The sequence below is a fragment of the Desmodus rotundus genome, chromosome Y, assembly GCF_022682495.2.
Source record: "Desmodus rotundus isolate HL8 chromosome Y, HLdesRot8A.1, whole genome shotgun sequence".
In the NCBI taxonomy this organism is placed as follows: Eukaryota; Metazoa; Chordata; class Mammalia; order Chiroptera; family Phyllostomidae; genus Desmodus; species Desmodus rotundus.
The window spans coordinates 5,644,978-5,658,957 of record NC_092332.1 but is presented as its reverse complement, the minus strand read 5'-3'; the positions used below and the strand labels follow the sequence as shown (position 1 = coordinate 5,658,957).

The window sequence follows — 13,980 nt, the reverse complement described above, 5'->3', positions numbered from 1 at the left end:
AGCTATGGGTGTGTTGCTGTGTGTGTGTGTGTGTGTGTGTGTGTGTGTGTGTGTGTGTTTAGCCTGGATATCCCTGACTTTGGGTATCCAAGGCACCCCCACCTGGGTCCCCTGGGAGGGGAGGAAGCTGCAGAGCTGCGATCTCTGACCAGCCGCTCCACAGCTGCAGGCACCACACACAGGTTATTTCTGCTTAAGGTACTTCCCTATCGACCCATAAAACCTCCTTACCACCCTTGTGAAGTATCTTCTGTACACCTTGGCTTCCAAACTTCAAACCAGCTATTATTCTGTTGACTGTTCAGTTTATTTTTCAGAAGATCAGCCCATTATCTGAGTTGGGGGCTAAGAGCAAGTGGACTCAGCTTCCACCTACTTGTCCACTGTCTTCTGTCCACAAACTTAGTTTTTTTAAAGCATATTTCATCCAGTTTACTCAGTGTTTTAAGATCAAATTTATAGGGGTGACATTGGTTTGCAAAAACCACACAGGTTCGAAAGGATTTATACTTCTTAATTTCAAAATGTTGACATTGCTTTATGGACTTCTCACATTATTTGATCTTCAGTAAAGGACTTACCCCTTGCAAGCGTTATAGTCCTTTTGTGTAAAATGAAAATGTTAATCCCAGCTGACAACCCTGAAAGAGGGTGAAAAACAAATGCCAATGTGATTGTACACAAGAATGTAATTTTTATTGCTTTAAAGATTTGATTTATTTTAAGAGAAAGGGGAAAGGAGGAAGAAAGAGAGGGACAGAAACATCGGTGTGTGGTTGTCTCTTGCGCGCCCCGCACTGGAGACGGGGCCATGTGCCCTGACTGGGAATTGAACCAACGACCCTTCGTTTTGCAGGTTGGCACGTAATCCACTGAGACACACCAGCCAGGGTGACAATGTGGTTTTTAAACTGTAAAGTGCAAGATGGTAATGCAAGATGTTAGTATTACTAAACCGATAACCTTTCTATCATCACTTGGGCACTATATTTATTGATAACAGGGCGTTTGCTCCTTACATTAACTTGCTTTAAGCCACATTTTTAAAATGAGTGATGGTTAACTTATATTTTTCAATAGTCACTTACGTAATGTTCTGACCTGTCTTTGTGTTGATGTTCGTGGGAAATGATTGATAATTCTGTGTGAGTTTTACAACAAATTCTAATCTATTGTCTTTATATACATTCCATAAACTGATAAATCACAATTACTTCTTTCAAGTATATGAAGTGCATAAGGACTACCAAAAGCCTACCCTATGGATATTGGAGAGTTTATATTATTGTTTACCAGTCCTTTCATTCTGGAGAAATATTTCTGGACATCCAATTTACCTGTGACATATCATGCATTACTGTGGGCTTTTAGAAATAAATATATTTATGCATCAGTCTTAAAATATCAATCTTAAAAATTAAATTGCATGCTTCACAGTGATTCCAATACTCTGGTAAGCTCACTGTGACGGATTATTCAAAATGTTTTCCAACGACAAGGCACATTTATAATTAGTAAACAACTTTCATTATAGAGCAGAACTGACAAGGTTGATGAAGCAAAAATGAAGGCTATGACAATTATAAGTTTGACCAAAACTAGGTTACATATTGATCATGCCACACATAATAAACATTCATGAAAATACAAGTCTAAACTAAAGTAGGAATTTGAGGTTTGTTCTCCTCATTGTGTTCCTACTTTGAAAATACAAAATCCATCAGGTACTGTCCCACTGTAATAATATCACTTTGATCTTATGTCTTTGAAAGAATGAAAGTAATTCTAAAGTGACAAGATAGGAATATTTACAGTGGTACTTTATTAAGCTCAAAATGTAAATGTTAAGAAAAGTAGAAGCAGATTGGATGTGTCTACATCATAGCAGTTAAAAATATCAAAAATTATACATCTTTACAGATAATCATGGCTTCAAGCTATATAGCTTTAGAAATGTGAAGGAATGGAACTGCATATGAACATAATTTAAAGGGGGAGCGCTTTCACTTAATGCTGTGATTAATGATGCTTTGAGCAATACATCCCCCCACATAAGTAAGGAGAAAAAAAGATGTAGGGCCTCAGTCAATTCAGTTTGAAACAATTAAATGCAAGAAATTTGAGAGTTTACTAGGTACAAGGGGGGCCCCAAAGAACTCCGATGGTCCCGTCACCCCTCCAAACACACTCTGATGTGGCAGGTGTCCAGCCCCCATGCCTCCCCATTCCCTGACCTTGGCCCACCCCCAGTGTGTCCCCACTGCCCTCCACACACACCCTGATGTGGCAGGTATTCACCATGTGCCCAGAAAGATGGGGAAAGGATGCCTCCAAGAAAGCAGTCAAAGCACAGCCCATTCAACAGCCAGGTGTTTTATTGAGGTGATGGGTTACCATTTGCCCCTCACTCACATGGCATACTTCTTGGTCCAAGCTCGGGCCATGGTATCATAGGTGTCCCTGTTCTTTAGGTACATTCTTGCAATGGACGGAACGAAGGCATTGTTGGGGTTGGGGTCACATAGCATGGAGCTGATGGACAGCAAGAGTTTGGATATGGTCATTATAGGAGACCACTGGGACCTGAAAATATCTAGACAGATATATCCCTTTCGGTTGATATTGGGGTGGTAGATGGGGGTGGTGAAGTATATCAGCGGAGGCCTGAAGGGGTAATTGCGTGGGAACTGTATGTTTAGGCAGAACACCCCTCCCTCGTAGGGGCTGTCCGGGGGACCCATGATGGTCCCCTTCCACGTGAACATGTCGTCGTCCACCGGCCCCGCGGAGCACATGGGCGGGGGGTCGTTCCTGATGTCCGTCAGTTCTTTGTGCAGTCTCCTCAGAGCCGTGGACGTGTCCAAGGGAGCGGGGATGGCCTGGATATCCTGACAGGGACAAAGGGGGGACCACGGGTCAGGGCGGACCATGGGTTAGGATGGGCGTGGCTTACGGGGACCAGGGTTAGAGGGGCAGCCACCCCAGGTCGGTGGGTGAGAAGCTGGAGCCGGGCTGTGGAGTGTATGGTGGGGGCGGGGCGAGGGACAGTTGGGGACTCACCTGAACCAGCAGGACCTGAGGGGCTACTGCTCACCTGTGCGCCACTGGTCCCTGGCTCCTCAATCCTTGGCTCCTGTACCTCCTCCCGCTGCACCTCTGGCTCCTGCATCCCTAGCTCTTCCATCTTTTCCTCCTCCACTGCTGTCTGCCGCTCAGAGCCTAAGGCCTAAGGCTGCGCTGCCTGCCTGGACACACAGTCTCCCGGTGACAGGACCAGCCGCTCCTAACGGTCTGCCCCAACCGTTTCTACCGGCCTGCCCCAACCGACCCTGCGGCCCCGTTGGAGGAGGGAATATGCTCTGTGACGTCACAAGGGCTGGCTGAGGACATCAGCAAGTCAGTGGGGGCCGGGCCAGGGGAGACAGAGGGCCTAAATGAGAGGCAGTCATTACTATAACAATAATTCTATAGTAATACTAGTATAGCAACATATTAGAGCTGTCCATAAAATAAGTAAACAAACAAACAAACAAATAAATATTGAACTTGTGTGAAAAAAAAATGGTTCTAATCCTCTGTAAAGAATAAGGAAGCACAACAAGAAAGGGAGCCCCTGGGATATTTTACCATGAGAAGAGGAATACATTGGAAAAGCACTACAATCTTGTCTGCCTTTTCTGCTCCTGGTCACACTGCTGGTGGGTTTTCTCCTATGAAAACCGCTTTCCGATGTGGAAGTGCAGGACCTAACGCCAGCTCCTAGGAGATATTTTAGGAGTTTGTGATCAGAATCAAGTGCTTGTTCCTCACACATGACATGTGCATAGGGGTGAGATTTAACGAGAAAACAATAAGTTTCAGAGTGTATTGAAGGGCAATGTATTCTGGCCGCTCTCCTCAAGATTCTCACCATATTTACCCCATTCTGTGCTGCTGATTGCAGTGTGAAATGACCAGGGCACAGAAGAGTAGGTTCATTTTGAACATTAGCTCCACCAGTAGATGTTCAAAATGACCAGAAGCTTCTACACACACCATTAATCTACTTAGTTACCCACTGTCAAGCCATGTCTGTATTTCTGCACACATTTCGAGTTTCATTGTATTCTTTGGGAAATTTATTTCAATCCAATGTCATAGGTTGAATTTTTTTCAACCTACATAATGTGTTGAAAAGGGCCGGAGGGCTCAATTATTTTTACTCTTGGTCCCAGCACTCGCAGGAGCATGAGATTTAGATGCATTTACTTCCTGTAACGATCATCACTAATTTACTGAACATGGTGAGCTAGGATCTATGTTAGGTGCAAAGACAAATATAATATGATCTCTGACTTAAAGGCATTCATGGTCTGATGGAGGAAGCGGAAATTTCATTTACATGTATTTACGTCATTAAAATGGCACGTTATGCGATCTGAAGAGAAACCAGAGTATATCCAGAGACATTGAAGTTAAGAGCAATCTAACAATGGTCAGGGGGGAGTGGGGAGGGGTCAGCGAGAAGAGGGGATTACAGGAACTACTATAAAGGACACATGGACCAAATCCAGGGGGAGGGTGGAGGTGGGGGAGGGAGGGGGGTTTGGCTGGGTTGGGGTGGAGGGATGGGGAGAAAAGGCACACAACTGTAATTGAATAACAATGAAAAATTAAAATTAGAAATTATATATATATATAAAATAACCTCCAAATATATCACAATTGGAGTTAGGAAATAACTGGAACTGAATGATGATTAAAATATGACATACCAAAACTAATAAGGAAATGTGCAATCTTAAGTGTACATATTAGGAAAAAAGAAAAGCTAAAATTGACAAGTGTTGCACTCATCTTAAGACTCTACCATAATCAATTAAATCCAAAAAAAGTAGAAGAAAGAAAATGTACAGGTAATGAATGTCTGGAAGGGTAGGTGCTTAAGATTGTAACAATGAACAATTCTTCAGGTAAGATTCTGCATTAACTTTATTTTCTTTAGTGTTTAAATAAGCTGGAACAAACACAGCTATTTTTATTGTAAAAACTGTGTTACAAAATTAATAATCTAGAATGTTGTGGTGACAACAGAAGCCTTTTCATTGCTCTCCCAGCCTGGCCTCTGGTCAGTGAGAGGGGGAAAATGTTCAAAGTGGCTGCTTTTCTCATTTGCACGTCTGCATGTGCAATCACAGCAGTTTTGACAGAGGGAACTCCGCAGTTTTGGGCATCTAGAATGTATGTGATTCTGAGTCACCATTTACAGATAAGTTCTTTCCCACGTGGAATCAACCCCTATGGTCTTTGATTTGTCATTTGTAAAATTTCTCATTTTTATAGCTTATAACATTCATTGCTGAAAGACCCAAGCTTAGACTCAGGTCTGCCTTTTGAGAGCCTGTGAAGTTGGATCTAGAAAGGTTCTAGTAAACTGTCACCAGAAGTAGTATACTCCTGAATCTGGTGTCCAGCCTAGATGATATATTCACAAAAAGTGGTCTCATGAGAACAGCTCTCTTAAATTAGGACCTGAGATGTGTACTCCAGGAACAGGTGGGCACTCTTCTGGTCCTCATAGGCTGGCTGTAGCTACTCCCCACTGCTACTCACTCCAAGGGTTGCCACAAAGCTCACCTATTTTTTCCTTGGGCCCTATCACTCACCTGACATTTGGTCTTGCATACATCTCATGACCCAGCCCTACTGCTTTCTGGGGGGTTCACTGCTTGCCCAGCTGGTTGCCTGACTCCCATGTGACCAGAGCAGCTGAGCCTGGCCCACCCCCTCACCTCAGCTCTCAGGAAGCAGTTTGCATCAAGTCCAGACCTGGCTCACACCTTTGTCTGGCCTCAACCCTCTTCAGGGGCAGGAACACTCCCTCATCCATTACTTCAGATGTTAGTGGCCTGGTTCAATGGAAAGCAGCCAGGAGCCAGGCATAGTTGTGGACCTGAAGGTTAATGAAGAAATACATTAATAACACATCCATCATAAATGGAAAAGGTGCTCTGTAAATCAACTTGTTCAGATAATAAAAAGACAAGTCACAAACCTCAAATTGGGAGAATTTTTTTTGCAAAACATATTTGATAGAAGCTCTGTGCTCAAAATACACATAAGGCCTCTAAAACAAAGAACCCCATTAAATATGGGTAAAGATATGAACAGACATATAGCCAAGGAGGATTACTTTTACAGTGTGCGCAAACAAAAGGGGAATATATGGAAGGTGATTAAATTAGAAATGCCTAATTGAGTAGGCCAGGGAGGTTAGTCATACCCTAGGCATATCACTTCTTTAGGAAAAGGCTTATCTTCACCTTAAACAAGCTCTATGCATTATTTCTATGCCTCTGCATCAACAAACCTCTGAAAGACCTCTTGGCAGATCTGTCTACCTAAAGTGAGATACCACAATACAAATATTAGCCTTGCTCTCTCCCACCCTCATGTAACCTTCCTAAAGTTTGTTCCTTTATTTTAAACGCATAAAAGAAATGCAAAACTAATAGTCTCTGGATCATTTGAAATCTTCATCGCAAATCAAGGTCATCAGATAAACTGCTAAAAATTTATACGAGTTTGGATGGTTCTTATGTCAGCAGTAGATAGCAAATAAGTTTACCTAAATGGGTTAACACTATATATAGTTATGAATTACTAATTAAAACAACAGTGAGACAGCACTGCACTTCCATTAGATCTGCTGAACATTAAAAAGGGACAACATCTATTTTGGAAGGTAGGAAACTACACAAAACCTCATTCATTACTAGTGGAATACACAGCCACTTTGAATGACAGCTGGGCAGTTTACCAAAAGCTAAACAACTCTCATGTTACAGTCCTGTAACCAAACTAAAGTGGGATTCAGTTGCCCACCACCATCAAAAGACAAATTTTAGAGGCAAAGGATGGAGAGAAAGAAAATGGATTTTTCTCACATGCTCAGTGATGTGGGAGGATGGGGGACTTCATCTGCAGGCTCATCAGGCTCATCTCTTCCACAAAACACATGCAAAACCCAGCCATCCCAGCAAGACCAAACCCAAATGAAGTACCCAGAATACTCACTCCATTGTAAGGTACTGTTCTCTGGCCCTGACTGGTGTGCCTCAGTGGCTTGGCTATCATACTGTGAACTTGAAATATGTGTGTTTGATTATTGGTTAGGGCACTTGCCTGGGTAATAGCCCAGGTCTCTGGATAGAGGCATAAGAGAGGTAACTGATCCATATTCCTCCCTTACATGAGTAAGAGGTCTCCATCTCTTATTCCCTGCCTTCCCTTTTCTCTGGATACATTCAGGATTCACAGGAAGTATAACAGAACTAGGTATCGCAAGACTGATGTCAGGCTAGCTGGGAGGAAAAACAGAGGAATGTGAAGGAATATCAAGGCACAGCACCAGAAGAACCAGAGCTGGTGACGGAGCTGCTCCAGTCTCCAGGGTGGCACTCTCTTTGCACTTGCAGAGTGCTAGTGGGAAGGGGAGGACCCAGAATTGCTGGGCAGTGTCATGGAAATGGGAAAGTCCTAGAGTGTTCTCAGAACCAGGAACACTACTGGGATGGCTAGACAGAGCTGCTGACAGAGCTGCCCAGATGTCTGCAGATGCTGGACCAGCAGTGTGTCCTGTGTGCATATGTGCATACTGCATTGGGTTATCACTTGAATAGGATATTGCATCACAGTCTGGTTTGGGGGCAGCTGGGAGAAGGCATAGAGTGTTCTCAGGGACCAGGGATGGGACAAGGGACAAGGATGGTGGCAGAGCTTCCCCAAAGCCTCACAAGCACCCATATCACAGGGTGGCCCTCTGGGAACACTTGCATGGGAATATTAGGTCTTGGTGTCACATTTCAGTGTCAGGGAAGTGGGAGACGTCTCTGGGTGAGTGAGGGAACCAGGATACAACAGGAGAGACAGAGATCTTCATATTCATGAAGCAGAGACCACCAGAGGCTACAGCTCCTCCCTGAACAGAGGGGAAAGAGAAGGCCCTTTCCAGGTTCTCACTGGCATCACTGAGTTACTGACGCAACCTATTATGTTCTCCATGCCAAAGATACTTTCAAGTACATTTCTTCTACTTCACCAGGGAAGAGTAGGGAGCAATGGAAGACTCAGAGAAAAGCCAGTACAGGAATGTTAAGAGGAATTACCCTGGGCTTGTCAGCCCAGGTAATGGGAGGTGCTGGAGTGGAGGACCCTGGTAAACATGACAGCCAACTAGACTGGCTTTTGCCTAGGTTGCACTAACTGCCTACACTAATGGCTTTGTGGTATATCATCCTCCCTCAAGCTCCTCAACCATATTCATGTGTCACCTAAGGCAGGCCATGAGCCCCAGATAGAGAATACTGAGGATTCTGATGTAGAAGGGACTCCAAGGTAGAAAGATGTGGGGCTGGAGAAATCAGATTTAGGTCTGGCTGCATCTCAGGAGTTGACAAGGAAATTGTTTGCTTGTTCAGAAAACAAGAAGAGAAACAGTGTGATGTATAGGAAGGGGCTATTCAAACAAACTTTTCAAATCTGTAACAATTTTGTATGTTGATACATACATTAATATGCAGTAAACATATAAAACATAAAGGTGAATAATAACTAATTCAGAATAGCTGTCATCTTGAGAGAATGGAGTAGGTCTGGCAGCTGGCCATTGCTTTAAGATCTGACTGACCAATGACCTGTATGTAGGCAGGTGGGAAACATTATTATTAATCATGGTGATTAAGGCAGTTGAGGTTGTAGGTCAGGGTTGGAGCAATGGATCTTTGTATTCGTTCCTGGTGTCAGACACGACTTCATCCTCCCTAGTTTTGTGAGTGTGTGGTAGGGAGGTTTGGTACATTTTCATGGGTCTGGGGTTGAAACATAGTTGAAGCCAGGAGTTATCTTTAACGTGTTGGAAATTCTGCTTCTGTGGTCAACAGAACTGAGACTCTGTTCCTAGGATTATATGGTGACCAGACTCTAATGATTAAGGAAGGGTGTGGAAGGATAGTCTTAATCTAATGGTTAATGAAGTATGGAAAGATAGGAAACAAAGGAGGCAAAGTGGTCATGGGACTAGTAGCCTGGATGAAGCCAGTTGAAATGAAGATGACAGAAAGGAGAAGGGGTCATATTAAAAAAAGTGGAGTTTTGACATGGTTATATGACCTTTATTAAACTTTTTTCATTAAAAGCCAAATTATTTTTAATAAATGTGGCACTTAAATTATGAACACAGGATTGGGCCCCAGCAATGCTTTGTCTAATTTTTAAAAAACATTCTATGAATATTAGATGTAGCCCCTAGGAGAAGCATAGGCCATCATGATAGCTCATAAAACAGTTTCCAATCACCTTTTGGATGCTTCTCTGTTTCAGAAATCTGTGTGCCTAATCACCATCTCCAAATTTTGAAAACATTTACCAACCAAAACACTGATTTCTCTTCATCTTGTAGTGAAATGTTATAACTTCAGAAGGCAACAGAGGGTGAGTATTTCTGAAATCCCATTGAGAAAAAAATCTTCCCCATGGATACAAATGCAGGTAAGAGTAGGAAAATGCAGGGAGATTCAGAAATACAGAAATGTTTGATTGTATGTATAAGATCACTGTATCAGTAGTAGTGCAATCTAATCCATTGTTCCTCTTATGCTGTCTTGTCTGTATATCACTACATCATTCATCTGATTGATGATTTCAACTGCAGTTATTTTCTTCTACAGTGAAGTGAGAGAGGCACTGAGACCTTCTGACTAAGGGAAGCTTATTGCTCTATAGGCATTTTTTTTTTTCAGTACATGGTCTCATATGAGGGAGGATATAGGCTCCCCAGCATGAGCACATCCCACACTAAGAAAGCATCTCTCATCCCTGAGGAGCTCCAGGTTTCATGTTTGAAAAACAGCAAGTGACATGGTGACTTAAGAACTCCATATAGGTTATGAACCACTCAACACAAACTCATCAAACTGGGTCTGACTTCAAATGTCCATCGATTAGCTTCCTTCTCTGGGCACTAAATAGGTGACTCTCATCGTTTTTGGAAGCAGTTGTTTGAGCCAGTTGTCTGCCTCTACATTCTATGAGTTGTTTGAGAGGCTGGTCCATACCCTGTTCTCAGAAGTCCCAGGGCCCTTGAGGAGGCCCCTGACATTTGCTGAATGAATGCTTTCACAATTACAAATTAAACTAGAATAGTTCAGTGGGCACTGAAGATAATTTTTCATGAGATGTCCAATATCAAAGCAGCTGAGGGGCAAATTGATAGCAGGACCATAATCTCACATTCAGACTGTTCTATAGCTCAAAAAATGCTTTGCTGAACATAGTTATATTTCTTATTCACCATAACATGAACGGTTATTATGGTATATAGATCAGGAAACTAAAGAGATCTAGTTATTGGTATAACCTTATTTAAATAGAGGTGATGGGATCAATCTATTCCAAGTGCAAATATTCTCTCAAAGATACAACAATTTGAAAATTGTAGCATCTTTTTCTTTATTGTCTAGATATGTTTCTGGTAGCTATGTCTTTATTCTTGCCCCAATACCCTCACTCTCATTACAGAGAAACTTGAAACAGAAGTTCCTAAAGGCAGGGATTTTAGTCTTGAGTTTAGGGTGTATATGGATCCTACCCTTTCCCTCTAATATTCATACTCTTCGGGTATTTCCAAGAGTTGTTGAAGTAGTAATCAAAGCCATGCCTGTGAAAATATATCAGAAGCCCTAAAGAATTAAATAAGTGAATGTGACCTTTTGTTATGTGACTTTAACACTGAAGGCAATGTCCAGGACTCCACTTAATAATGAATGCAATTGAAGGAATTCTCCAGAAGAGGAAATTTTCTGACTGAGATTGATGCAGATCATGGCCAGAAACCAGTATTCCCTCCCAGGGAAGTAAGAACCTCTGGAGAGCACTGTAGACAAGAATTGGGTAAGATTAATTTGAACACTACAGCTCCTCTAGAACACCAGGTAAATATTGCTCAGGTGTGGGGAGTGCACTTTGAAATGGCCTGGATTTCATCTGGATGAACCTGGATCTGAAGTTAACATTGGGGAAACCTTGTAAATTTTCTTTAAATGTGTAAAGTGAAGGTAAGAACACATAGGTTATATATGGCTTGAAAGCATTAAATTAAATTTAAAACAACTGAAACATTCAATTGTCCAATAAATTCATGCATAATATGAACTCCATACTCTTGTGGTGTTGTATACACAGGCCTTTTCTTAGTGGCTAACACATATAATGTGCCCTCAATGAGTATTTTATGAATGAGTAAATGTTGGGAAGTTAAACCACATAATAGGAAATTCTAGACATGAAAATTGAGTCATGTATCTGCATTCAGTGTGGACTATTAACCTCTCTAAAGTAATAGTTAATTGAGGAAAATGCCAGAGGATGAAGGACATAGGAAAATTTGATGGAAGGACATTGTGTATTTTCTGACAAAACAGTCTTTAACTCCAGACCCTGCATACCTCATTCTTCTGCTCTCCTCCAACTTAGGCTCAGGAGAAATGAGATTGATGTGAAGATGTATAGCCCCTGAGAAGGAAAGGGACATGTGTACCAGAAGTCAGTGAGCCCCAGGATGATGACTACCCCTGTAAGTGACCCTCACAAGTAGCATGCTATGTATTGATACATACAATTTCATGTAGTCATTTGGTCCCTAAATCACTCCCTTCCTCTGGTGACCCAGAGTATGGGATGGAGATTCAATGACATAAATGCTTGGGCTCTCTCTGAAGCTCTTCACGTTCAGGAAACTGTCCTATACCCTTCCTATCCCTTCCTCCTCTCACCTGCAGATTGTGACAAGTATACAGACATCTGAATTGATGGCTGTCCTGTGCACAGGCCCCCTTTATTTATAAAAGACAGTGCAGTGGACAAAAGGCATCTCAAACTTGCAACTCTCTTTCTGTCCCCTGGGTTGAGAATCAGAACATGGGCATCCCTGAGGCTGGGCTTGGAGTGGAGTGGGGCATCTGCTCTGCCATTTAGTCTCTGCTTTGGCCCTTGTGAGGGCCAGATCACACAAGATGAAGAGGCATCCAAGAACTTCTCACCACCCATGCATATGCCTCGGTGGTGAGAAACATTTACCTTGTACTCAGGTCTGTGGTTTCCCACAACCTCACCATGGCCTGGAGGGACCTCAGGAGGTCCACATGCTAGACAAGGATACGGATAATATGGTCAGCACTGTGTACTGAGTGGATTTTGCATGAACATGGAGCTCCTTTTAAGGATCAGAGGGTAAGAGAGGGTAAACATGTACAGACATAAAGGAGTAGCTCCTCCCTTGTATGGCTCCTGATTGACCGAGACTGGGATGTAATGATGGTAAGCCAGAAAAATATCAAGTGGTCACAGTTGGCAGTTGAATTCCCATTCAGGCTGGAAGAGCTTTAATATCAGTAGATAAAAATAATTCTTCTGATTGTTACCTCCCCACCAAAGAATTAAGAAAAAGACCTTTAACTTCTTTTCTGCAATGCAGATCACCAAAGGGAGAAAATGCTATAAGTATGTAAATAGAAAGGGCAAACTCTATTCCAACTGGATGAGGTAAGGTCTTTCAGTATCCAGGTGCCAGAGAGGACTCTTGTTCCCCACTGTATTACATGTCTTTCTCTTTTAAACATGCTCCCTCAATGGTCACCCTCAAACTTCCATGCTTCTTTGTTCTCCACACAGTGCTCCTTTCTATCAAGAGAACTTTAGAGAAAAGCACATTTAAAAATAGCATATATGAGTGGATCAAGAAAGCACAGAACATTTACACAGTGGAATACTATGCAGTAGACACAAAGAAGGTGCTCCTGTCCTTTGTGACAGCATAGATGGAACTAGAGAGCATTATGCTAAGTAACAAGATAGGCATGATCTCATCTATAAGTGCAACCTAATCAACAAAATAAACAAACAAGAAAAATATAATCAGAGAATTGAAATAAAGAGCAGACTAATGGTGACCAGTGAGGAGGGAGTAGGCCAATAATGAGTGAAAGAAGGGTAAGTGTTGTCAAGGAATAGCTATAAAGGACCCATGAACAAAGCCAAAGGTAGGGGTAAAAGCCAAAGCCAAAGGTAGGGTTAAGGGTAGGGCATAGAAATGCCTGGGGTGGAGGGAAGTGGTGGAGGGAAACTGGATACAACTGTGTATGAGCAACAATAAAAGAAAGAAGTTAAAAAATAAAATTAAAAGAGTTTTTAAAAAGAAAATGATATTCAGCAGGATGAGCACTATAAAAAGGACTTGGAGACAGGCATTCTCATGACATTCTGGCAGAGGCCCAGACACTGAGCAGATGGCTCCTCAGGAGCACTGGGGGAGAGGGGGAAATCAGAGCCTGAGAGCCTGAAGTGTCCCTGAGGAGCTAGACATGGATGTGACAGGCAGTGGGAACTCATTGCTGTGGGTTTCCTTCCCTTCATCTGCCTCAATCCCAGGCATGTGAACTGCCCAGCATGATGAAGAGCATAACTGGGTGGTCTTACAGTATCACAGGCAGGTTTTCTATAGAAGCTGCCAGGTCATCAGGCCAGGCTGTGAGCTGCTAGTCTGGTATGGGGACGAGTATGCCCACAGCTGGGCATCAAGTGTGGTGGTGAGTTGAAAATGGTGCTAATGGATGAGAGAGGAGGGACACCACTGTTCTTTTTAGAAATGAAAAAGAAAGACAGATATCTACTTTGCAAGTTTCATGGTCCAGCCCTTAAGTAGTGTAAAATCCAACGTGCAAGTAAAGTTTCAAATTGGATGCTTCAGAAATCAAGGATTTATTTTACATGCTTTTACATCTTAGGAAAAATTTTTGTGTTTTATTTTTGTTCTAAATTTTAAGATATTTTCTTTTTTTAATATATTTTTTGATTATGCTATTACAGTTGTCCTATTCCCCCCCATGCACTCCACTCCATCCTCCCCACCCCTGCCCTCCCACATTCCCCCCCTATAGTTCATGT

The 13,980-nt window shown here is 42.4% G+C and overlaps 1 protein-coding gene and 1 pseudogene across 1 annotated transcript; one reads left to right on the top strand and one right to left on the bottom strand.

Moving 5' to 3' along the window:
• Positions 1–2,408: 2,408 nt before the first annotated feature.
• On the bottom strand, positions 2,409–8,043 carry LOC139440599 (ubiquitin-conjugating enzyme E2-17 kDa-like). The gene is made up of 2 exons (XM_071220431.1): positions 8,028–8,043; positions 2,409–2,827 (listed from the first exon to the last, which is right to left on the bottom strand). Exons 1-2 carry the CDS (start codon positions 8,041–8,043, stop codon positions 2,409–2,411), a joined length of 435 nt encoding a protein of 144 aa, XP_071076532.1.
• Positions 8,044–8,099: 56 nt separating this feature from the next.
• On the top strand, positions 8,100–13,738 carry LOC139440612 (histone-lysine N-methyltransferase PRDM7-like; annotated as a pseudogene).
• Positions 13,739–13,980: the final 242 nt, after the last annotated feature.